This window comes from Cervus canadensis, chromosome 6 (genome assembly GCF_019320065.1).
Source record: "Cervus canadensis isolate Bull #8, Minnesota chromosome 6, ASM1932006v1, whole genome shotgun sequence".
NCBI lineage: Eukaryota > Metazoa > Chordata > Mammalia > Artiodactyla > Cervidae > Cervus > Cervus canadensis.
Window position 1 is genome coordinate 56,164,950 of NC_057391.1, and position 25,192 is coordinate 56,190,141.

At 37.6% G+C, this 25,192-nt stretch overlaps 1 protein-coding gene across 5 annotated transcripts in view; it reads left to right on the plus strand.

Annotated features, from left to right (window-relative positions):
* Positions 1–25,192, plus strand: part of ATP8B4 (ATPase phospholipid transporting 8B4 (putative)) — a 264,538-nt gene that overhangs the window by 168,968 nt on the left and 70,378 nt on the right. For all 5 annotated transcript variants that reach the window (XM_043472025.1, XM_043472023.1, XM_043472022.1 and 2 more), the window contains exons 16-20: positions 6,363–6,551; positions 15,800–15,915; positions 19,021–19,185; positions 20,151–20,262; positions 24,431–24,536. In XM_043472025.1, coding sequence (XP_043327960.1) covers positions 6,363–6,551; positions 15,800–15,915; positions 19,021–19,185; positions 20,151–20,262; positions 24,431–24,536 — 688 coding nt within the window. The remainder of the gene's footprint in view (positions 1–6,362; positions 6,552–15,799; positions 15,916–19,020; positions 19,186–20,150; positions 20,263–24,430; positions 24,537–25,192) is intronic.

Here is a 25,192-nt window from a genome sequence, read left to right on the forward strand (position 1 = left end):
GTGAATATGTTTACCACTTTTATTCTTCCCCAGCCCTCTGTTCAGACATTTAGGTTATTTCTAGCTTTGGATTATTATGGGTAAAGCTGCCATAAACATTTTTACGTCTTTAAAAATGTTAACAAGTTTGTTTTTCGTAAATACTTAGGAATGGAAATTGCCTGATCATAGCATTGGTATGTTTAAGAAACTGCCCAACTATTTTCCAAAAATGGTGTATCATTTTACATTCCTACTGTCAGTATATGAGAGTTCTAGTGTCTTTACATTCTTACTAACATTTTAGTATTATTACTATTAAGTTGTACCTATTCTCATGGATATGGACTGATCTCTTCTGCCATATAAAAGCATTTTGAAGTGAAGAGAAGTAAATGTGTGTATCATTTCAACTATTTCAGTTTTTTTCTTTGAGATTTCAAATTCTTGGTGAAGGATTACAATACTAAATAAGGGGAAATTACATTTTTTTCTCCTTTTAAAGCTCTAATTATAGGATAGATGACTTAAATCCATGTATGTTCAAGAGCACTGGAAAATATAAACTTTACTTACATAAATGTTAGTTATGATAAAGAACAGAACCCAAATCTGATGAACTTAAAACTACATGACTCTGTAATTTATAGCTGAGGGTATTGCTTTTATTTTAGGTGAGTGCTCTTTGTTTCATGGAGACATTTGGGAAAGTTGATATTCTCATTCCCTTTGCCAGGATAAAATTTCAGAAGCGAGAAGTGGAAGGTACAAAGGCTTCAATACAAGTTTTTTTCTATTTAGGTGGACATCAGTTAAAGAGATAAAAAATTTAGAAAATTTTTCTTATTGCCTTAAAATCAGTCCTTTAAATTTGTTGAAGCTTGCTTTATGGCTTGATATGTATTCAATTTCTGTGTTTTGTGTGTGCTTGAAATAAATGTGCATTATCCAGTTATTGAAAATGGGGTTCTTAATATATCTACTAGATACTGTATGTTAATTGTATTGTTTAATCTTCTCCCTCTCTGGATTCTTTTGAGTACTTGATTTCTTGATTAATGAGAGTGTATTTAAATCACTATTGTATAGTGAAAGTGAAAGTCGCTCGGTCATGTCCGACTCTGCGACCCCGTGGACTATACAGACCATGGAATTCTCCAGGCCAGAATACTGGAGTGGGTAGCAGTTCCCTTCTCCAGGGGATCTTCCCAACCCAGGGATCAAACCCAGGTCTCCCGCCTTGCAGGCGGATTCTTTACCAGCTGAGCCACAAGGGAAGCCACAAGCATGGTTAGATGCACTGTAATTGTGTATTCATTAATTCTACTTTGTTTTGCTAATGTTTGCTTTGTATGTTTAAGATCACATTATTAGATACCAGTTTAGAGTTAAATTTTTTAAAAATGAAAACATCTATCAATGTGTATTTACCCTTTTTATCATCTCTAGTAACATGTTTGCCTTAATGTTTATTTTGTCTGATGTTAGTATAGTTATAGATGTTTATTTTGTCTGATCCAGTATAGTTACTGATGTTTCCCTCTTGTTAGTATTTGCATTGTTCAGCTTTCCATACTCTTTCCTGCCATTCTTTTTTTTTTAATGTTCTAGACACATCTCTTGTAAATGACAAAATTTTTGATATTTAAAAGAATATCTAGTTTAACCAAACCAAATTGTAAATAGAACATTTAGTCAATTACACATTGTTGATTATCAATATGTTTAGGTTCTAAGTATTTAATATATGGACTTCCCTGTGGTTCAGTGGTAAAGAGTCCGCCTGCCAATGCAGGAGACACGGGTTTGATCATTGAGCTTAGAGAAGAAAACTGGCAAACCACTCCAGCATTCTTGCCTGGGAAATCCCATGAACAGAGGAGCCTGGTGGGCTATAGTCCATGAGGTTACAAAAGAGTCAGATACAACTTAGTGACTAAACAACAACAGCAACAATTTAATATATAATTACTGTAATTACTGATAGATGTCTTTCTACCATCTTATTTTGTATTGTATATTTGCCCTATCATTTGTCTGCCTCTTCTAGTCTTACAGATTTAGGTCAATTTTAATTCTATTGCCTTGAAAATAATATACATAGAATACAAATCTTATTTGTATTCTAAGAATTGAATTTGTATTCTTAAAATACAGATAAGATTTGTATTCTTAGTTAATAGCCTAGAACTTTTCGCATAATTGCTTCAACAAAGCCTAAGCCTTTTTGCACAAAATAAGGACCTTAAAACACTTCAATACTAATAAACCCTGTCCTTATTTATATAGTATTTTTGTCTTATATTTTCTTTTTCAGTCCCTCCAGAGGTTATTTTTATGGTTTTTACAGTCAGTTTACTTAGATCTATTCATATATTTACTCATTTCTATGCTCTTTAATGCTGTCCAATCACTGAGCTTCTGCTGGTCAAAAATGCATTCTTTAGAATTTCTTTTAGGCAGAAGCTACTGGTAGTAAGCTCTCAAAAACTTTAAAAACAACTTTATTTCATCTCTATTCTTTAAAAAAAATTTTTTTTTACTGAAGTATAGTTAATTTAAAATATTGTGTTTAATTTCTGCTATATAGCAAAGTGACTCAGTTACATACATATATATATACACACATGTATATATGTATATATATGCATTCTTTTTTATATTCTTTTCACAGGATATTGAATATAGTTCCCTGGGCTATACAGTAGGACCTTAATTTTTTATCTATTCTGTATATGATAGTTTGCATCTGCTAATCCCAAACTCTCAATCCTTCTCTCCCACAATCCCGCTTCCCCTGGCTCATTCTTATTCTTGAATGATGTTTGTTGTGTGCAGAGGTTTAAGATGACAATTTTTTCAGCACACTGAAGATATTTAACTATATTTTGACTGCTATTTCTGTTACTGCATGGTCAGCTGTTAGTTCAGTTGTGACTTGAAGGTGATCAGTCCTGGGTTACTTTTGAGATTTCTTCTTCTTTCATATTCTTAGTGTAGGTATGAATTTTTAAAATATTTGTATTGCTTGGAATTCATTGAGATTCTTGAGTCTATAGAATGTTGTCTTTTATCACTTCTGGAATTTCCTCAGCCATATTATTTCTTCAAGTATGGACTCTGACTTATTTTCTCTCTTGTAATAGATCTTTAGTGTGTAACATTCTCACTTTATTCTCTATGTCTTTTAATAATTCTTTGATTTTTTCATTTCATTTTATCTTTGTCCCTCTGGGGTATATTCTGGAATTTTCTCCATTTTTTACCCTGTACACCAATTCTTTCTAGTAGTATTTAATCTTCCCAGTCCATCCTAAAGGAGATCAGTCCTGGGTGTTCATTGGAAAGACTGATGCTGAAGCTGAAACTCCAATACTTTGGCCACCTCGTGTGAAGAGTTGACTTATTGGAAAAGACCCTGATGCTGGGAGGGATTGGGGGCAGGAGGAGAAGGGGACGACAGAGGATGAAATCATTGGGTGGCATCACCGATTCGATGGACATGAGTTTGAGTAGACTCTGGGAGTTGGTGATGGACAGGGAGGCCTGGTGTGCTGCGATTCATGGGGTCGCAAAGAGTCGGACACGACTAAGCAACTGAACGGAACTGAAGTCTAATTCTTTTTTCGAATCTGATTAATTTTGTCCCTTTTTATTTTTTTGAAATCCACCTTTTATTTTTTTGAAATCCATTAAATATTTGTTTGTAGTATTTCTGATAACTTCAATATCTAAAGTTTTTAGGAATATTATTCTCTCTGTTCTTTCTGTTGGTTCTAATTATATCTTGGCCATTTTATTTGGGACTTCATTTGTAGAAATTTTTCAGGTTCTGAGGCTAAGACTGGTTTCTCCAAGAAAGGATTTGCATTTCCTTTAGACACTATTTGGGCTTCCCTTGTGGTTCAGCTGGTAAAGAATCCACCTGCAATGTGGGAGACCTGGGTTCGATTTCTGGGTTGGGAAGATCCCCTGGAGTAGGGGAAGGCTACCCACTCCAGTATTCTGGTCTGGAGAATTCCATGGACTGTGTAGTCCATGGGGTTGCAAAGAGTCAAACACGACTGAGCAACTTTCACTTAGTCACCAGTGTATATTTGTATCCTAAATTCACAATATCTGTGAATTTAGGATGCAAATATACATGAAAGTCAATTTTCTGTTATAAATTTTCAGCATAGTTTTTTTTTCTCTTATAAATAGTTTTCCTTATAGGCACTCTTAAAATGGGCACTGTTTTCCAGTTTACCTTCACACTGAGAGAACATCCTTTTGAGTGGGGAGGGTGCTCAGTTTTAAGAAGTGGTCTCCTATTATACATCTTTCCCTGGCCTATGTCTTTTCTAACCAAAGCCCTGAGATACTGGAAACCAATTAGTTTCAAAAACGCCCATCCTTTATTCCACCTGTATTTTTTTTCCTCAGTCTTTGACCTGAGCAACTGCTGCTTTCTTGCCAGTCCTGGGTACATGCAAACATGTTTAAATGCTTTTTATTTATAGAATCAATAGCTGGTTCTAACAGAGGAGATTGATCCTGGAACCTAGTCCACCATGTTTCCAGAAGTGGAAGTTATTAGTGTCATTTCATAATAGATGAAGTAATTGCTTCAATTTTTTTAATTTCAAAAATTAATTTATGCCTATTGTAGCAAATGAAGCCATACAACATAAAGATTTATAAAGGCAAAGGTAGTAATTTCTCCCCTGAACTTTAATTAAGTCTCTAGAGAGGTAACTAATGTTAACATTTTGTGGACATAATTTCACATTTTCTACTTGCTTATACATATATGCATATATATATATAGATAGATATGTAGGTAGTTTTTTTAGCAAAAACAGAATTCTAGTACATAGATTAATATGCAACCAGTTTTCTTAACAATTTATCTTGGACGTTACTATAAATCAGTAAATATGGATCTAGCTTTGCCTACTTTTTTCTAATTTATTTTTACATACAAAGATAATTTTATATAGAAGGGCTTGCTTTATTCATGCTGGTTTTTAAGTGTATTTTAATTTTTTCCCCCACTCATTCTTTTCCTCTCTTCTCTCCTCTTACTCCCACTCCGGCACATACTCAATACCAGGTACCAATCATTAATATCCTGGTTTGATTCCTTACATTTCAAGGGATTTTTTTTGATGTATTTTCATAAAAAGATCATTAGTAGCAGACTGAAGAGGAATTTGTGATGTCTGCTTCATCACTCTGGTTGTGTTATCTTGCAAAAGTCACATAACATTTTCAGTCATAAGTTTTACCAGTATAAAATGGAAATACAGGCATACCTCATTTTGTTGTGCTTCACTTTATTGCACTTCACATATATTGTGTTTTCTACAAATTGAATATTTGTGCCAACCCTGCATCAAGCAAGTTTATTGGCACTATTTTTCCAACAGCATTTGCTCACTTTGTGTCACTATGTGACATTTTGGTAATTCTTTTAATATTTCAAACTTTTTCACCTGGTGACTCAGCTGGTAAAGAATCTGCCTGCAATGCAGGAAACCCAAGTTCGATCCCTGAGTGGGGAAGATCCCCTGGAGAAAAAATGGCAACCCACTCCAGTGTTCTTGCCTGGACAATCCCATGAACAGAGGAACTTGGCAGGCTACAGTGCATGGGGTCACAAAGAGTCAGACATGACTGAGTGACAAACACATATATTTCTCATGGTAATCTGTGATCAGTGATTTTTTGATGTTACTACTGCCAAAATCTTATGACTTACCTAAGACTCAGATTATTAACATTTTTTTCACAATATTTTTAAATTAAGTATGTATGTTTTTTATACATAATGCTATTGAACATATAACAGACTACAGTATAATGTAAATGTAATTTTTATATGCACTGAGGAACCAAAAAGCTCATGTGAATCACTTTATTGCAATAGTTGCTTTATTGCAGTGGTCTGGAACCAAATCTGCAATATTTCTGAGGTATGCCTGTAATAATTTTAATAATCTCTACCTCATTGCCATGAGGATTATGTGAGTTAATTTATATTAAGTGTTTTAGTTTGTGAAGCTTTCTTGGAATGTTTCTAGTCACTGAAAATACAAAGGTGTGGTCTCTGACCTAAGAAGCTTTCCACACAGGAGGGAGGCAGCTCAGGAATGAGTTTTTTCCTGTAAGCTGACAAGGGCTCTAGTAGTGTTATACATGGTGTCCTGAGAGTTCCGCAGGACAGGTGTCTGGTCAGCTGGTTAGTCAGTGGAAAAGGTCTAATTTCTACAGCTAACACTTGGGTTGGGTCTTATAGAATGAGTTGGAATTGATGTTGGTGTTCTGTGAATGTTACTATTTTCAGTATTAATAATCTGTTTCTTTTTATTATTTAATCCACTTGTTTCTTTTCCTTTTAGGACAGCTGATTTACCAAGTTCAGTCACCTGATGAAGGGGCTCTAGTGACTGCTGCAAAAAATTTGGGGTTCATCTTTAAGTCTCGGACCCCAGAGACAATAACAATAGAAGAATTGGGAACACTAGTTACTTATCAATTGCTTGCCTTTTTGGATTTCAACAATTTCAGAAAAAGGATGTCTGTCATAGGTATGTCATAGGTTGGTGGCTGAGAGTATTTTCGATCTTCTGATAATGCTATGGTTATATGGAAACTTCTCAAGGATGATTTCACTCTAGTTATGTGCTGAGAGTTGTCATATGTATTAACTTTTTGAACTTGTGTCATCCTCAACTTAGCCTCAAGTTTGTAGCAGTGAGTATAACTAGTGTCACAAGTGCTTATTCTATGTCCAGCACCATCACCTTACCCTTTTCCCCATTTTCCTCCTTCATCCCCAAGCTATGATTTTACTGTCTGTTTTCTGCTTCAGAGAAAAATTGCTCTTGTTCCTCCATGCTAAAGGTTCTACCTGTTCCCATCTATTTTCCTTCCTTACTCACTCCCTTCTCACTTGCTTGTAACTTCCCTTTCTTCTTCATCACTGACTTCTTTCTTCAGCCTGCAACTCTATGATCATCTTTGTTTCCTTAAAGATATTGTTCATATTCTGATCTCCACTGATTTTGCCACCCAATTTTTCTTCTTTCCATCACAACTTAATTTTTCAAGGTCAGTTTTTGATCCTCATCTTGGCTTCTCTTTTCTGCCTATAAGGGTCAGGCTTCTGCTCTACTCTTCAAGAAGGAATTCCTTCTCAGCAGTTTGACATCACCTCTTAACTACCCAGTGCAATGACCTTCCCCCTCTTCCTTCTTTCCTCCCTTCCTCCTCCTCTCCCTCCTTCCCTTCTCCTTATCTATCTACTATCCATCTGTGGATCTGTCTATCCTCTGTTACCATCTCTATCTCTTTAAACTTAGTGACATTTGATACTGTTAATCTATCTGCTTCTCTTGACACTCCTCTTTTGGCCTCTTTGACCACACTGGCTCCTGGGTCTCCCCTTGTCCTGCGCTTTCTTTCTCAAGCTCCTTCTCAAGCTGACTGTTCTTCCTCATACTCTTCAGTGTTGGTGTCCTTTTCTCTTCTGTGCCCTCCTTGGATAATCTTGACCACTCACATGGTGGTAGCTACTGCCTATATTTTGTGTCCTTCCCATATGGTTCTTCAGCTTCAGTCTCTCTCTGAGGCCTCCACACACATTTTCAGGCTTCTTTTCAATTCTGTCACTGGATTATACTACAGTTATCTCAAATTTTGTATGTCTAATATAGAACTTTGTCACAACTATGTTCTTATTAAAATTGTTACCTATCTTTTGCTATATGCCAGTGTGAGTGAACTGAACACTTTACAAATATTTTATTAAATTCTTGTAATAGTATGTCACCCCCAATCAGGAGATGGGACATTTAAATCTCAAAGATTTGAAGTATCTTTCCCAGTATTGTCATGTATCTTGTTACAAAGTCAGTAAGATGCAGACCAAATATTTGAATCCAGATTTGTCTTTCTCCAAAGTCTGGCCTCTTTATCCCTGTTGTAGGTCACACGCTTTTGATACCTCCATCTACTTTGTGCCCCTAGGTTACTGGCTCTCAAACTTCAGCTCCCATCAAAACCACCAGGAAGACTTGTTAAAATGCAGATTTTATTTATTTATTTTTGCATTTTTAGCTTAGCAGTATATTTAAGAACTCTTTCCTTATCAGTACACAAAAAATATACTTTAAAAATTTTAAACTATGTAAATCTCCACTTTATGGATTAAGTCAAAATTTATTTTGTCCCTTGTAGTAGTAGTATAATAGTAGTAGTGCTAGTTGCTGAGTCTCCCTGAAGGAGACCCAGGTTTGATCCTTGGGTCAGGAAGGTCCCCTGGATAAGGGAATGGCAACCCACTCCAGAATTCTTGCCTGGAAAATTCCATGGACAGAGGAGCCTGGTGGGCTACGGTCCATGGGATTGCAAAGAACTGGACACGACTGAACGACTAACACTTTCATTTTGTCCCTTAGTGGTGGCCGTTTATGCTATCCTCAGACTTTTGCTTTTACAAGTACTGAAATGAGTAGCCTTGTACTTATTTCATTTTGTACATGTGCAGTTATTTCAGAAAATTTATCAGAAATGAGATTGTTGGATAGGATAAACATGTTTTTAATTTTGATGGTTCTTGCCAAATTGCACCCATTGCAGATATATCATTTTACAATCCCACCTCCATAGTATGAATGCCTTTCCCCCTATATCCTCATCAACATCAAACTTAAGATTTTTGTCAATTTTTAAAATGGCATGTAACAGTAGTTTTAGTTTGTACATTTTTATCATGGATGAGGTTGAGTTTATTTCCTATGCTTGAGATACATGTATATTTTCCTTCGGTACAGTGTTAGTACTCTTCACTCATTTTGCTGTTGAGCTACTAGATTTTTTTCTTGTATATTTATAGAAGTCCTTATATATTAGGGAGAGAAGCCCTTTGTGATGTAGCTTGCAAACTTTTTTTCCCGTTTGTTGCCTGACATTGGATAGTATTTCTAGCCATACATATAGTGTTTTTCATGTACCCTTCTTCTGTTTTTCTTTTAATATGATTGAATTATTTTAGGGCTTCTACAGTTTGAATCATATTTAGGAAGCACCTGGTAATTTAGAAGATAGGCAAATATGTGATTTGGAAAGATAAGTATAAAGTAAAATGCAGATTTTAAATGCTGTTAAAGTGCAGCCCTAGAGTGTTTGATTCAGTAGGTCTGGGGTGGGGCTTAAAAGTTTGCATGTCTCATAAGCTCCCAGGTGTTGCTGCTGCTGCTGCATCACTGTTTGGACCACAGTTTGGGAGCCATTTCCTTAGACTAAGATCCTCAGATACTACTCTTTATTCTCCCCTGAGATACTCAGCATGCCTTGTACACTTTCTCACTGTTTGCATGGACTATTTCAATGCAGACCTCTCCTGTTCTCTTCCTTTCTCAGAAAACTCCTAATCATCTGGGAATATTGATTCAGGTGTCACCCATTCTCTTCATTCTTTTCCTCCTTTCTGAATAACCACATTTTCCTCTGTTTCCCAGAGCCCCTTGTTCGAAGCACTAGTGTGATACCAGTCCTGTGATACTCACGACTTTTTCCTGTTAAAGTCATGCTACCTGAAGGCAGGGACTGTGCCCTAATCTTCATAAACTACCCAGGGCCAAGCAAAGTGCTTAGCACATAGTACATTCTCTAGGAATATCCATTAAATAACATTTAACCCAACATTTTACAACTTATGAATATCCTGATCAACATGTTAAATCAATTCTTACTCTGAAAAACGTGTGTGTATGTAACAGTAGGACTTTTGGTGTCTTACTACTGGAAACTAGCCCTGGGAGTTTGCTCTTAGCAGGTAAAAACCAAACATCATCTGAGGATGTTTATTTTTATTTTTCTGACAACAGGCTGTAGGCAGTCATTGTCAGTGTTACTAATGAGCACATATGCTGCTCTGGGTGTTGACCTGATGTTGTATCAGCAGGGACTATCTTCTATTTACAGCTTCAGGGAAGTGTTATTGATGTTGGGTTGGCCCAGAACTGTCTTCTCTTTGCTTTGAGGGTGTTGACAAAACCTAAGATTGCTACACAGGGAAGCTTTTGGCTTTTCCCCAGCATCAGTCACTATTACAGGGAAATCACAGCCTAACCACAAATGTCACATGTTTGCCTTAATGGATCCCATATGAAGAAAGGTAGTGTTCCACCGCAGAATGCATGGAGGCTTGGGGCTTTATGTTTGTTCTGTTTTTTAATCAGTTCTGTTTGTTTTTTAATCAGAAGGAATTTGAAAGAGAGACTCCATAGACAAGTCTATGTTTGATAATAAGACCAAAAAAACCCAACAGTGTCAGACTCATGATTGTCACGGGTTTGGTGGGGAAAATACCCCAACACGAAGTGTCAGACATTTGTTGCTGTTTCTTCTCCTCCTCCTCCTAGGTCTTCTCCTTCTTCAAGCCTGTTTTAGACAATCATTCATTGAATCATGAATGTATAGTTTCAGTACTAGTGGTACTTTCATTCTGGGGCAAGAGCCCTGATTTATTCAGAGGTTTTAATTTATTCTAAATAAAAATAGATTTCTGTAAGTAATTTTTTCAGAAGGTATAAAAGATACAATATTTTAGCCACCTGATGCAAAGAACTGACTCACTGGAAAAAGACCCTGATGCTGGGAAAGATTGAAGGGAGGAAGAGAAGGAGACGACAGAGGACGAGATGGTTGGATGGCATCACTGGACATGAGTTTGAGCAAATTCCAGGAGTTGGTGATGGACAGGGAAGGCTGGCATGCTGCAGTCCTTGCAGTCACAAAGAGTTGGATATGACTGAGCAACTGAACTGAATTGATAAAATATACTTCATAAATAAATACATGGGTGCAATCATGAGAAGTTTCTTCAGTTGTGTCCGACTCTGTGCGACCCAAAGAATTGTAGCCTGTCAGGCTCTTCTGTCCATTGGATTCTCTAGGCATGAATACTGGAGTGGGTTGCCATGACCACCTCCAGTGGATCTTCCCAACCCAGAGATCAAACCTGCCTCTCTTAGGTCACCTGCACTGGCAGCAGGTTCTTGCCCACTAGCACCACCTGGGATGCCTTGAGAAGTGTATAGATCTCATTATATAGTTTTGGAAATATGTAAATAGTTATTTACATATTTACTAATTATGTAAATAAAAACATAAAATTCAAGGATAGTTATTAATAGGGCCAAATGGCAGATAATTATTAAAAAAAATAAATTACAGTAGCTCCTTGTAAAGCCCTTACCAGATCTTTACATAAAGGTTTCTCAACTCTAACCTTTTAAGGATTATCAAAGTACAAATCACACTGAGATGTGACAGGCATTTCTAACCCAACTGCAGTATGGCAAGTATAATTATTCATCATCCTTCATGGTATTACTATTGTATTTACTCTTACAGCAGAAACCTGGAACCATTCCTGAATTTTTTTCTTTTCTTTCTATCACAAAGGTATAACTACTGCTTACAACATATTTTTCATAATTATAATTTAACTCAATCAAGCAAATATTTATTAAGTACCTACCATGTTCTAGGAACCTGAAGCTGAAGTAGAATATGAACCTGAAAACTACTTTGTGGTTGCATCCTGGAGAAGATGGTGAAGCAGGGTAGGAAATAGGCTAAAAGGGGGCAGATCTAGATGATTTCTGTTTTTGCCACATTAAGGAGTCCATTATTCATTGGAAGGACTGATGCTGAAGCTCCAATACTTTGGCCACCTGATGCGAAGAGCTGACTCATTAGAAAAGATCATGATGCTGGGAAAAATTGAAAGCAGGAGGAGAAGGGGATGACAGAGGATGAGATGGTTGGATAGCATCACCGACTCAGTGGACATGAGTTTGAGCAAACTCCAGGAGATAGTGAAGGACAGGGAAGCCTGGCGTGCTGCAGTCCATGGGGTCACAAAGAGTCAGACATAACTGAGTGACTGACAGAGGAGTCAGACACAACAATAAAGGAGTCCAGACTTGATCTAAGGGCAAAAGGAAGCAATTAAGGGATTCTACACAGTAGTGTGAAGATGATTCACACTGTGTGTGATAGCTGTGTTATAGAAGAGTTTGGAGGGAAACAGGACTGGGATGAATAAAACCAATTAGGTTAATATGATAATCTAGGAAAGAGAGAAGGTGGCAGAGACCTCTTTGTTTCAACTGGATATGAGTGTTGAAGGGGGAGGAGATTTGAGTGTTGGCCAGATAACTAATTTGGGAGACTGAGTGGATTGGTGAAGCTGATATTTCAAACTGGAGACAAAAATAAATAAGACCGGAGACATAGGAGGAATAATTAGTTATTGGTGATAGACAATGTATCCAGTTTGAATTTAATGTGCTCGGGCACATTTAAGAGGAGATGTCCAGTTGGTAGTTAGATGTCCAGGCAGAAGGGAGCACTGGAAATGGATTTAGGCAGGAGATACACATTTAGAGCAACCATCCTATAGCTGAAGCCAGAAAAAGAATGTGACAGCCCGAGGAGCGTGTGAAGGATGGGATGAGAAGTCAGTCTGGGGTAGATCTCTGAAGAACACCAGTATTTAAAAGACAGGCAGTGGGAACAAATTCTATAACTAAAAATCTATTACCTTTGTCCAGGCTCTGTTTATTTGTTATTTCAGTCATTTAAAACTGCTATGTTATTTTTATTTTAAAAAGCTAACTTCTGAAAGGACTGAGATTTTATTAGCCTAAAGATTTCCTAGCAGAACTGACTAGAAGCCTTGAATGAAAAGGGATATAAAACTAGCTGAGCTGCTAAAAGAAATGTTCAGTGAGTAAAATTAAGCAGGATTCCATGAAATTGAACTGTGCAAACTCAAATTTAAAGGAGTTAATGCTGGGATAAGAGAAGGCATCAGATATGGAAAAGCTTTACTAAATCAAGAAATTGTAGAGCTGGAAAGACATTAGAAATTAGGTTGTTTAAATATCTCTTTTTCACAATAGAAATTGAGATGGTAAGACAAAGAGATGGTAAGGAATTTGCACAATTCATAATCAGTTTGTGATTTCCCTAGACCAGCGATTCTCAATGAGTGGTCTGGGGAACCCTAGGAAAACTTGAAAGATTTTCAGAGGATTCATAAGGACAAAAGTATTTTTATAACAATGCTAATGTTATTTATCTTTCAGTTTTTTTCTCATGAGTATGTCACAGAGGTTTACAAAAGCCACATGACATGATACCACAGCAGATTGAATACAGAAAGCAGATATGAGAATACAACCATCTTCTACTAAACCAGACATTAAAGAGATCTATAATCATATAGAACATTTGCCAATCCCCAAACTATTTTGTTTTGGAAAAAATGTCACTTATGTAAATATGTAATGTTTATTGTTTTTATTGATATAATAATTACATTTTGATTAATATTATTAGTGTCATAAGACTATTGATATAATTTTTTCAGTTTTAATTTCTAATGTAAATATTGATAGATAGGACCCACCTGTAGTCCTCATGAAGTTTTAAGAGTGTAAAGGGGTTCTGAGACCAAGAAGTTTGAGAATCAATATCCTACCTTGGACTTTAAAAAATTAACAGTCATAGAGAAGTTTTACTAGTAAGTGGAGGATATACACCCTTTGACTTTATAGCTCTGGTAATGGAAGGAAGAAAATGTGGGGGAAATTAAATTGGATTGCTGTATAAGAAAAGAAAGAGAAAGCCTTTCCTAGGAGTAAATGTTTTCCTCCCACTTGATTGACTAGATATAAATTGCATTTTTTTCTCTTATTTTCCCCACTGTGGACATTAGAGACAGAGTACAAGAAAAATTGCATGAGTTCTAGAAACTATGAAAGTTGACCATGAGTCCTAGAAGAGAAGACAACCCATAGATAAATCTCAATACAAAAGTTTCCAGGGTGCATTAGATTTATTCAAGCTAGGAGGAAATTGGGTTAAATTGGATTAGATCTAGTGTTGACTAAGGGTCATTAAAAATTAGAGGAAGCAACCTCAGTGTTCATCAGCAAATGAATGAGTAAAGAAGATATGGTGTACATATATAATGGAGTACTGCTCAGCCATAAAAAAGAATTAAATTTTGTCATTTGCAACAACATAGGTGCACTTGGAGGACATTATGCTAAATGAAATGTTAGACATAGAAAGACAAATACTGTATAATATCTTTCATATGTGGAATCTAAAAAATACAACAAATTAGTGGCTACAACTAAAAAGCAGATTCACAGATATAGAGGAGAAACCAGTGGTTACCAGTGGGGAGAGGAAAGGGAGGAGGGAAATTTTAAGGATAGGGCATCAAGAGATACAAACTATTATGTATAAAATAACCCACTAGGATATATTGTACGGCACAGGGAACATAGCCAATATTGTAGAATAACTTCTACAATATTGTGAATAACTTCTGAGTTTCCCCCCTGGCTTAGTGGTAAAGAATCTATGTGCAATGCAGGAGCTACAGGAGACACAGGTTTGATTCCTGGGTGGGGAAGATCCCCTGGAGGAGGGCATGGCAACCCACTCCAGTATTCTTGCCTGGAGACTCTCATGGACAGGGGAGTCTGGTGGGCTACAGTTCATGGGGTCGCAAAGAGTTAGCCAGGACTGAAGCGACTTAGCATGCACATATATAGAGTAACTATAAATGGAGTATAGCCTTTAAAAATGGTGAATCACTGTATTGTACACCTGTAACTTATATAATATTGTACATCAAGTTTATTTCAATTAAAAAAAGATTATGGGGGAAAAGTAAATTATTGTACTGTGGTATTTATTATATTCCTTTAAATCAAGCTCTGAACCTCATATCCTCTTAAACTAATAGTAGTCAATATTTATGTTCATCTGTTTTCACTCTATTTTTAGAGAAAAGGTACAACGGAGTGGAAAGCATATAATAATCTTAGACTCAATGAAGCTTGTGAGGGTCACTGTTCAAACCATGAAGCTGTGACATGAGCAGTTGTCCTAAATTGTATTGGTCCTTTGAAAGTAGTAGGGGAGAAATACATTTCTATATCATTCATCTGTTTAATAAATAATTAGGTGCCTGGTATGTGCCAAGATGTAAAACCAAGCCTACAAAAACAGGTCAAGTATTCTGTGGCTTAAAGAAAGATTTGTCTGACAGCAACATGTGTGACACCCAGGGGAGGAGTAGAGGATTGTATATGAGGGATTGGAGCCTCGTCAAGGCTATCATTCCCAAACCTGGGTGGAGCAGGTTAAAACACAGCCCTACTAATACAGATTTCTAGTGGGAAGAAGATAGCAACTTCAATTTTGAAAGCCCCCTGAGAATTGTGCTTGTAGCTAGGATTATGACCCAAGAGTAAAAGAGCTTTTCTAAGGAGTAAAGGTAGTGAAGAAATATGTCAGCAAGGGCTGAGAAAAATGCATAAACCCTGACTTTGAATGACTCAAATTCCCTATGGTGATCATTTGGCATAATGTTGATAGCTGATTCCTATAGTCAGTCTTGAATTTCACATCAGGAGACAGGCAAACAAAGCTCACAGTTCTGCTCAATACAGAAGGCTTAAATTTAAATGCATCAGCCCTTCAGAAATAGTAAGTAAGGAAAACAGGAAGATTGCATGCATCAGAACAAAAATACTTGTTCCTGTAGATGGAATATTTCTAAGTTAACAGGAGTAAAGTGAGGTGACTTAGGTAATGACCTTTTAACCAAAGGCACTGAGTATCTTATGATTGCCTAAAACACAATGCTCATTTCCAAACTGCCTGGCTGGAGGCCAAGGAGAGTCTAATTTTGATGGATTTCATTGATTATTGTCTACTTTCCCAACTTTCTTTTCAGTTCGAAACCCAGAAGGACAGATAAAGCTTTATTCCAAAGGAGCAGACACTATTCTGTTTGAAAGACTTCATCCATCCAATGAAGACCTTCTGACTTTGACTTCAGACCATCTCAGTGTAAGTGCCCCTGTGGTAAAGTTAGCATGGTGGCCCTTTGGTAGCTTCCTGTGGTTAGGTCTTCTTTTTAAAATATCAGCTAAGTGATCTGATTTCTGAAATAGAAAGTGTGTGGAGAATGGCTCCATAGGAAACAGTGCCAGTGAACGTTTAGAAACTGGCACATGGACCCACCCCCTGCCTTGCTGAGCATCAGGTTAGTCTCTCCCAAGGTGGATGAACCCACAGCCGATGAGAAATAGCCACTGAGCATGGGCTCCTGAACACTGGTCAGGAGACGACTCAGGACACCAAGGGAAACCTGCTCTGACTTCCTTACAGTTGGGGACTGTTCCATCTGGGTGACTGGACTGGTTTTAGTGAAGAGGAACTGGAGAATTGCTTTCCCTTGGGTTCTGTTGTGTCTGGTACTAATGGAATCTCTTATGGTTACTCCCCTCCACCCAGGTGATAGTTTAGGGTCATGTTTATATGGTGAGAAGAAAATAATCTTTGTAGCCAACTTTCTCCTTAAAGGGTCTTTTAATTCAGGTCATATATCATGATGAATCACTAATGTTCCCTGGGTTGAAGTTAGCAAATGCATATAGCCTGAGACTATGCAAAGTTTCTTTCCAGAAGCTTCCTAGAGGGAGCAGGGATGATCTTTGGCATACGGTTTTCTTTTTGCAAAAGAGTAAGAGTCTAAGAATAAATATGAATGTTATCTGATTTAAAAACCTGAGATTTCAATGGTCATTCTAACATTTGTTTGAGGTTCTGTTAAACCCAATATGAAATTTAAGGGCAACTGCTGAAAACTCTTATTTCCTCCTTGGTTTCTCTCCTTTAAAAAGCAATTGAGGGTTCATTTTCTTTGCCAAGCCCTATATTTAATATAAACCATTCCCTGAATCTTTAAAAAACAAACAAACAAATAAAAACCTCTGCCTGACTTTAAAGAATGATGGTTTGGTAATATTGGTTACAAACATAGCTATTGTTTTTGTCTTCCCAATAGAGCATTCTTGATTTTCTTTTAATCTCTTCCAGAAGGCCATCATGGTCCTTTTAAAAAAAATTTTTTTTTTATGAAAACAACATTGGAATCATAAGCATTTGATTTTGCCATTGCTCAAACACCAAGGTCCTGGATTTTCATATTAAAGTATGGGAAACCTAATTTGATCTTTCTACATTTCTATGTAGATTTTTTTTCAGGTAGTATCAATTTGACTTGCTTTTGCTTCTTTCACTTTATTCATTTTGACTTCTAAATTCTGAGGGTTTAAATTTATATTTAGTTATTGATTTTTGAATGATTTAATGATAGGAAATGATCTTGCTAATGTTCATTTAGGATTCAACTTGTTTCATGCACTAATTAAATAACTTAAATCATCTGTCTGCTTTTGTAGTGTCATCTTAGCATTGATTCACTGCTCTGCAGAACAGAGAAAAGCACTGGTAATGCCCAGGGGCGCTGCAAGTCAAAGTCAAAGAAGTGTTTGTGGGAATTAAGAGGACAAAAGATCATTATAAGGCAGTAACTAGATTTTCAGATCAGTTGGGGACCCAGTGGTGGTTTTGGAAGGGAGGGCTTGTACAGTGTGATTGCAATATCCAAAGTGCTACCAACTGCCTACAAGATAAATTTGGATAATTTTTCTCATGCTCTCTCTGAGCTAAACCACATCACCGCAGTGGGCACTGATTTTCCATTTACCTAATTAGGGTGTGTCAAAGTTTAATTTGTGTCTGATCACCAACCTGTGTCTGTTCCATAAGCTAGAATACAACAGAGAAGACATGTTTTGTGGCAATGCTCAAAGGAGCAGAAATGGCTATAAAAATGCTTCCAGTATAGAGGCCCATAAAATGGCCACTAGAGAGGCCTGTGCAAAGTGGGAGGTTTTTAGCATTTATCCAAGTTTTCAACATATATTTCTAGCTGTTGTGACTGTTTGAAACACGTAGCAACTACCACTCTCCTATGTTTAGTGAATTATTTGCATAATAGAAGGATATAGCAGTCGAGGTATTATTTCAGACTCTCAGTTGACTGAGACACTAAAGAAGGAGTATCATCCTCCGATAAACTTGACCTGTTATTAAATACTAACTCTACAGAAGATAGTTTATTTAAAAAAATGATTTTTAAAAAGTAACTGGGCTTGATGATCTCTTTAAAATTTCAAGCAATTTTATTTTTAAAATTAGACTTTACTACAGCAAAAAAATATTATAAAAGTTTTAGGATGAAAAGTAAAAGTCAGCTTCAACTTCTAATGGATTTGAGCAAATTCTGGGAGATAGTGGAGGACAGAGGAGCCTGGAGGGCTGCAGTCCACAGGGTCATAGAGTTGGATACAACTTAATGACTGAGCAACAACCACCACCACTTCTAGTACTGGTTCCCAGAAGTGAAAATTTGTATTAACTTTCCTGCCTTTCTTTCTCACTTTTCCTCTAGAGTTATTATTATAATGTTAATTAATATCCTTGAATTTCTATTGCATAACATTTATTTATTCATCTTTATTGAATACATTTACTTTATTATTGGAAATCTTCAGACATAAACATAAGTTAGGAGGGAGTTAGTTTTAGACATCGCTATATTATTAGGGGGAAGGTAGCATGACTTTGGTGAGATGTCATGTTGCAGCCCCTTGGGAGAGCCCCCTTCCTTTGATTTGAGAGCCATGGCTCCTCTGAGGGTCCTTTCTTCTCCCCTGAAAACCGAGGGCCATGGCCCATAAAACAGGCTGGGTCCCTCTCATCACTAGCAGTACTTCCTTCAGGCAGAATATAGGTTAGAAACCAGCATATTGCTTTGAATGGTTACCTCAAGTCACACACACCATTAATCACCTCTCAAAGAGGACCCTTTAGTGGGTGTTTCAGCAGTCTTAAGGGGGAATGTTTCAATCCCATTGAAATAAAATACAAAATAAAAATATCTCCCATTTCCAAGGGGACTAAAAAGTTGGAGTCAAGAGGACTAAATTGTGCTCTTGGGCTAAAATGAATTTGAGTGCATAACTTCTTACTCATTCCTTTTGTTGTTTTATTGTTGTGATTGTTGTTTGGGGATGGTTCCAAGGTCTCTGTCTGCCTTGGCAGGAATTTGCAGGAGAAGGCCTTCGAACCTTGGCCATCGCATACAGAGATCTGGATGACAAGTACTTCAGAGAATGGCATAAGATGCTTGAAGATGCAAACACCGCCACAGATGAGAGGGATGAACGGATAGCAGGGCTGTATGAAGAAATTGAAAGGGATTTGATGGTATGCATTTAGAAGCATGGTGGTTTGTGTTTACACAAGGGGTAGTATGTGTTTAGAGATCTAGCAAAGGAATAATCCACTGGCTAAATCATCTTGCACACAGCAGATGTTACTCTTTCAAACTTTGAATCATGCTTTATACGTTGGCTTTGAGCTTGCCATATGTGGCCAGAGGATTATTTCAGTTAGCAGTAGCTTATGCCGTTGGAAGTCCCCCAAGATTGGAAGATAGTAGACTCAATATTCTTTGTCAGCCTCTGGTATGTCATGTTTTGTTTGATGTTGTGTTTTTTCTTCCTCCATGCTGTATGACCCACCTTTTTAGAACAGGGAAACTTGCTGTGAAGAGTGGGGATCCAGCTCTAAACCAACCCAGACCCATGAGATGCTGATGATATCTGTACTCTCCAGAGCGTGATTTATTCTAGAAACCACTCTTCCTTAGGGCCCCAGTGGCCAGACTGTTTAGCTGTTGTGATGTACTAGGAGTCACACCTCGATCATCTTTGGATGAAATATTGCACAAGAACCTTCACTTTTTGGTTCACAACATCTGATGGTTTGTTCATTGAAGAGAATGGTTCTACTTTTTATTTGGAGGTCCTGACTCTGAGATGAGGGCTTTCCTTTGATATACCCGGGGGATTCTTGAGGCCTTACAAGCCCAAATGGCTTCTGATCATTTATGCTAATGTTTTATCTGAGCATGTCATATCCCTCATGTAAATTCTAACTTCTAGGATCTCTGCACTAATTGGCATGCCCACCAGTTGCCTGGATTAGGGAACCTTCTTCTGGGGGTTTTTCCAGCCCACCTCTGTACATAAGGGATACTTGCTATATCAACACATCCTAATTTCCATCTTTATGTACCTTGACCTCTAAACTCTGTGATTAAAAGCCATAGATGTTATGGGTGTTATATGCATGCATTAACATAAGGTATTCTCTATTTTTCATTGAAGCTACTAGGTGCCACTGCTGTAGAAGACAAGTTACAAGATGGTGTGATTGAAACAGTTACAAGCTTATCACTAGCCAATATTAAGATCTGGGTCCTAACAGGAGACAAACAAGGTAATTTGAAAAAGATGATGATGTTTAGAAAAGAGGATGATCATTTTTGTGGTAAAATTTTAATGAACCAGGAAGCTTATTTAATGAGACATTTGCCCAGTACTCCACTTAGGAAAGAGTTCGAAATACAAAAAGGAAAGCTAATATATAACAAGAATTTACTATCAAACTAACCAAACTTATTGCCAAATTCAGACTGAAATTGAAGAAAGTGAAGAAAACCACTAGAACATTCAGGTATGACCTAAATCAAATCCCTTATCCCTATGCAGTGGAAATGAGAAATAGATCTAAGGGACTAGATCTGATAGACAGAGTGCCTGATGAACTATGGACGGAGGTTCATGACTTGTACAGTAGATAGGAATCAAGACCATCCCGAAGAAAAAGAAATGCAAAAAAGCAAAATGGCTGTCTGAGAAAGCCTTAACAAATAGCTGTGAAAAGAAGGGAACTGAAAAGCAAAGGGGAAAAGGAAAGATATACCCATTTGAATACAGAGTTCCAAAGAATAGCAAGGAGAGATAAGAAATCCTTCCTCAATGATCAATTCAAAGAAATAGAGGAAAATAATAGAATGGGAAAGACTAGAGATCTCTTCAAGAAAATCAGAGATACCAAGGGAACATTTTATGCAAAGATGGGCTCAATGAAGGACTGAAATGGTATGGACCTAACAGAAGCAGAAGATAAAAGAAGAGGTGGCAAGAATACACAGAAGAACTGTACAAAAAATATCTTCAGGACCCAGATAATAATGATGGTGTGATCACTCACCTAGAGCCAGACATCCTGGAATGTGAAGTCAAGTGGGCCTTAGGAAGCATCACTATGAACAAAGCTAGTGGAGGTGACGGAATTCCAGTTGAGCTATTTCAAATCCTGAAAGATGATGCTGTGCAAGTGCTGCACTCAATATGCCAGCAAATTTGGAAAACTCACCAGTAACCACAGGACTGGAAAAGGTCAATTTTCATTCCAATCCCAAAGAAAGGCAATGCCAAAGAATGCTCAAAGTGAAGTGAAGTGAAGTGAAGTTGCTCAGTCATGTCCGACTCTTGGCAACCTCATAGACTGTAGCCTACCAGGCTCTTCCGTCCATGGGATTTTCCAGGCAAGAGTACTGGAGTGGGTTGCCATTTCCTTCTCCAGATGATCTTCCTGACCCAGGGATTGAACCCGGGTTCCCGCATTGTAGGCAGATGCTTTACTGTCTGAGCCACCAGGAAAGATACAAGAATGCTCAAACTACCGCACAGTTGCACTCGTCTTACATGCTAGTAATGCTTAAAATTCTCCAAGCCAGGCTTCAGCAATACGTGAATCGTGAACTTCCAGATGTTCAAGCTGGTTTTAGAAAAGGCAGAGGAACCAGAGATCAAATTGCCAACATCCGCTGGATCATTGAAAAAGCAAGAGAGTTCCAGAAAAACATCTATTTCTGCTTTGTTGACTATGCCAAAGCCTTTGACTGTGTGGATCACAATAAACTGTGGAAAATTCTGAAAGAGATGGGAATGCCAGACCACCTGACCTGCCTCTTGAGAAATCTGTATGCAAGTCAGGAAGCAACAGTTAGAACTGGACATGGAACAACAGACTGGTTCCAAATAGGAAAAGGAGTGCGTCAAGGCTGTATATTGTCACCCTGCTTATTTAACTTATATGCAGAGTACATCATGAGAAACACTGGGCTGGAGGAAGCACAAGCTGGAATCAAGATTGCCGGGAGAAATATGAATAAGCTCAGATATGCAGATGACACCACCCTTATGGCAGAAAGTGAAGAAGAACTAAAGAGCCTCTTGATGAAAGTGAAAGACGAGAGTGAAAAAGTTGGCTTAAAGCTCAACATTCAGAAAACTAAGATCATGGCATCCGGTTCCATCACTTCATGGCAAATAGATGGGAAAACAGTGTCAGACTTTATTTTTTTAGGCTGCAAAATCACTGTGGATGGTGATTGCAGCCATGAAATTAAAAGATGCTTACTCCTTGGAAGGAAAGATATGACCAACCTAGACAGCATCTTAAAAAGCAGAGACATTACTTTGCCAACAAAGGTCCATCTAGTCAAGGCTATGATTTTTCCAGTGGTCATGTATGGATGTGAGAGTTGGACTGTGAAGAAAGCTGAGTGCCGAAAAATTGATGTTTTTGGACTCTGGTGTTGGAGAAGACTCTTGAGAGTTCTTTGGACTGCAAGGAGATCCAACTAGTCCATCCTAAAGGAGATAAGTCCTGACTATTCATTGGAAGGACTGATGCTGAAGCTGAAACTCCAATACTTTGGCCACCTCATGCGAAGAGTTGACTCACTGGAAAAGATTCTGATGCTGGAAAGATTGAGGGCAGGAGGAGAAGGGGATGACAAAGGATGAGATGGTTGGATGGCATCACCGACTCAATGGACATGGGTTTGGGTGGACTCTGGGAGTTTGTGATGGACAGGGAGGCCTGGCGTGCTGCGGTTCATGGGGTCGCAAAGAGTCGGACAAGACTGAGTGACTGAACTGAACTGAACCAAATATCTTCTGTAGTACACCCTGGAGTCAGTTGAGTTTCAGTTCAAATACTTTTTAAAAATAATAGTTATATTCATAGGCAGCAATGGTATTAAAATGTTTAACTGTTTGTTTGTATGTGCACTGATGCCAGTTTAGAACACAGAGTGGCAGAGCTCTGAAGCAGAACATTGGAGACTTCAGCATTACTTCTTTAGTTTCTTCTTGGTAGGGACGTTTGGGAATCTTCGAGGAGGGGTAGGCTTTGGTGAGACTCAAGGAAGCAGCTTTTTATCAACTGGTATGAAAGTATTTTAACAGCCACCACAACTGTACGGGTGTAACCTGGCTGAATTCCTAGATTGCCCATGCAGTTGGACATGAAGAGCTGACCCACTTTCAGGCATAACGAAACTCCAAGTCATCAGATAAAGAGTCATTAGATTCAGAATACCATGTTTCCTAGGAAAGAAAAGGGAATCAATGCAGTTTGGGTCTATTGCTAGCAGTAATGGGTAAAACAAAAATGATTTTCTGCTTGGCCATCAGTAGACCAGAAATATTCAGTTAACTGGCACACATGTTTTTAAGATTCTATTTACCTGTTAGTTACTTTTTAGAACATTGGAGGATTTGCAGACCTGATAAATCAGTTCTCTGTATGTTTACTCAAATCACTGACTACAAAATGTAAAACACAGAGAGTCGAGCTCTGTGCTGTTAGAATAGAGACTTCCTAGAGTTTGATGTTGATCAGTGGGTACAGCCATTCAATTAGTTATGAATACTCATAAGTTTACTATTTAACATTAGTTTCTGTGGTTTCTACAAAGGATATGCTGAAGTTTTATCAGTTGTCTTCCTTAATTTAGGACAAATCTAATGACGCCATAGAATTCACAAGAGTCTAACAAATCAATAAAATTAAAATTGAATGATTGTATTGAAGATGGAAGGGGTACTTAACTATCCTAGACTCTACTTGTACAAAATTAGAGGTAGGATTGGTCAATATCATGTAATACTCTAGTTATCTAGTAGCAGCAGTCCTGGTTTGTTTTTGAGGTGCTATTCAAATTCCCAATTTCTGTTCACTTAATGGAAATATGGCAATGTTGTATGTGGGAGAATTTAAAAAACTTAAAAGGTCATTTTTTTTTTTGCTGTTCAGCTGAACATTTGGGGAGTTTTCAATTTGTCTATTAGATTGAATAATAGCTTAGTATTTCAGCCTTGCAAAGACAGTATTCAAGACTTCTGGTAAAATTTTTTAAATGTATCCATTCAGTTCAGTCGCTCAGTCGTGTCCGATTCTTTGTGATCCATGAACCGCAGCATGCCAGGCCTCCCTGTCCATCTTACTATATCACAAGATCTTGGGATCTTTTCATGAGTACTCCTTTTGGAAATCAAAAAGTTTTTTTTAAAAACTAGATGAGAATGTTGAGGATTCATAGATGTTGGTATTTTTTTGTGGATTTAGCAAAACTTTTAAATTTCTTCCTCGATCTCGTGTACTTATTTTATTACTAATCATACTCTCTCTGAAGTTAAGGAGGTCTGTAAGCCTTAAGGAAATATGGAGAGGCCTCAAAACTCTTATGAAAAAGATACTTATCTTATTAAGTAATGTTCTAACTGAAATGGGCTTTCTTTTGTATCAGAAACTGCCATTAATATTGGCTATGCCTGCAACATGCTGACTGATGACATGAGTGATGTGTTCATCATAGCAGGGAACACAGCTGCGGAGGTCAGAGAAGAACTCAGGTGAGTGTTAAAGAGGAAAGGAGGAGAAAGGAAGGAGGGAAGGAGGGGAAAGGAAAATCTGAGAGTTGAGAAAGAGTCTGCCTAATTATTTCCCCAGAACTTTAGAAAGTTCATTCTTATAACTGGTTTTGCTTTCTCTAAACTCAGTCCATTTGGGGTCTGACCAAATGGCTTAGAGGCAAATGGCTTGCTACTTGCTCCAGTCCTGAGGGAGCTAACACAGCCCATTCAACACAGCTCACTCAACACAACAGTGGGGCACCGTGAGCTTCCTTACTGTCTCTCCATCATTTAACCTTTGTTCCTGAACCTTGAAAAGAAAGGAAGTCTAAATTGTCAGCACTGCCACTTAATACTTGTAGATCAAATCTCCCAACATTTTTACACTGTCTTACTCACTGTAGAAAATGTCTATATCATACTCATTAGAAGGTATGGCTGGAGACCGCATATGTATTTGACAAGTAAAAGTTGGAAAATCTAATTATTACTGATATAATTTTATTATTATTATTTCTATAAGTTTAATTATTGGGAAAATTAATAATTAATAATTGTTGTTAAGTCACTAAGTCCTGTCCGACCCTTTGCGACCCCATGGACTGCAGCATGCCAGGCTTCCCTGTCTTTCACTATCCTGGAGTTTCCTCAAATTC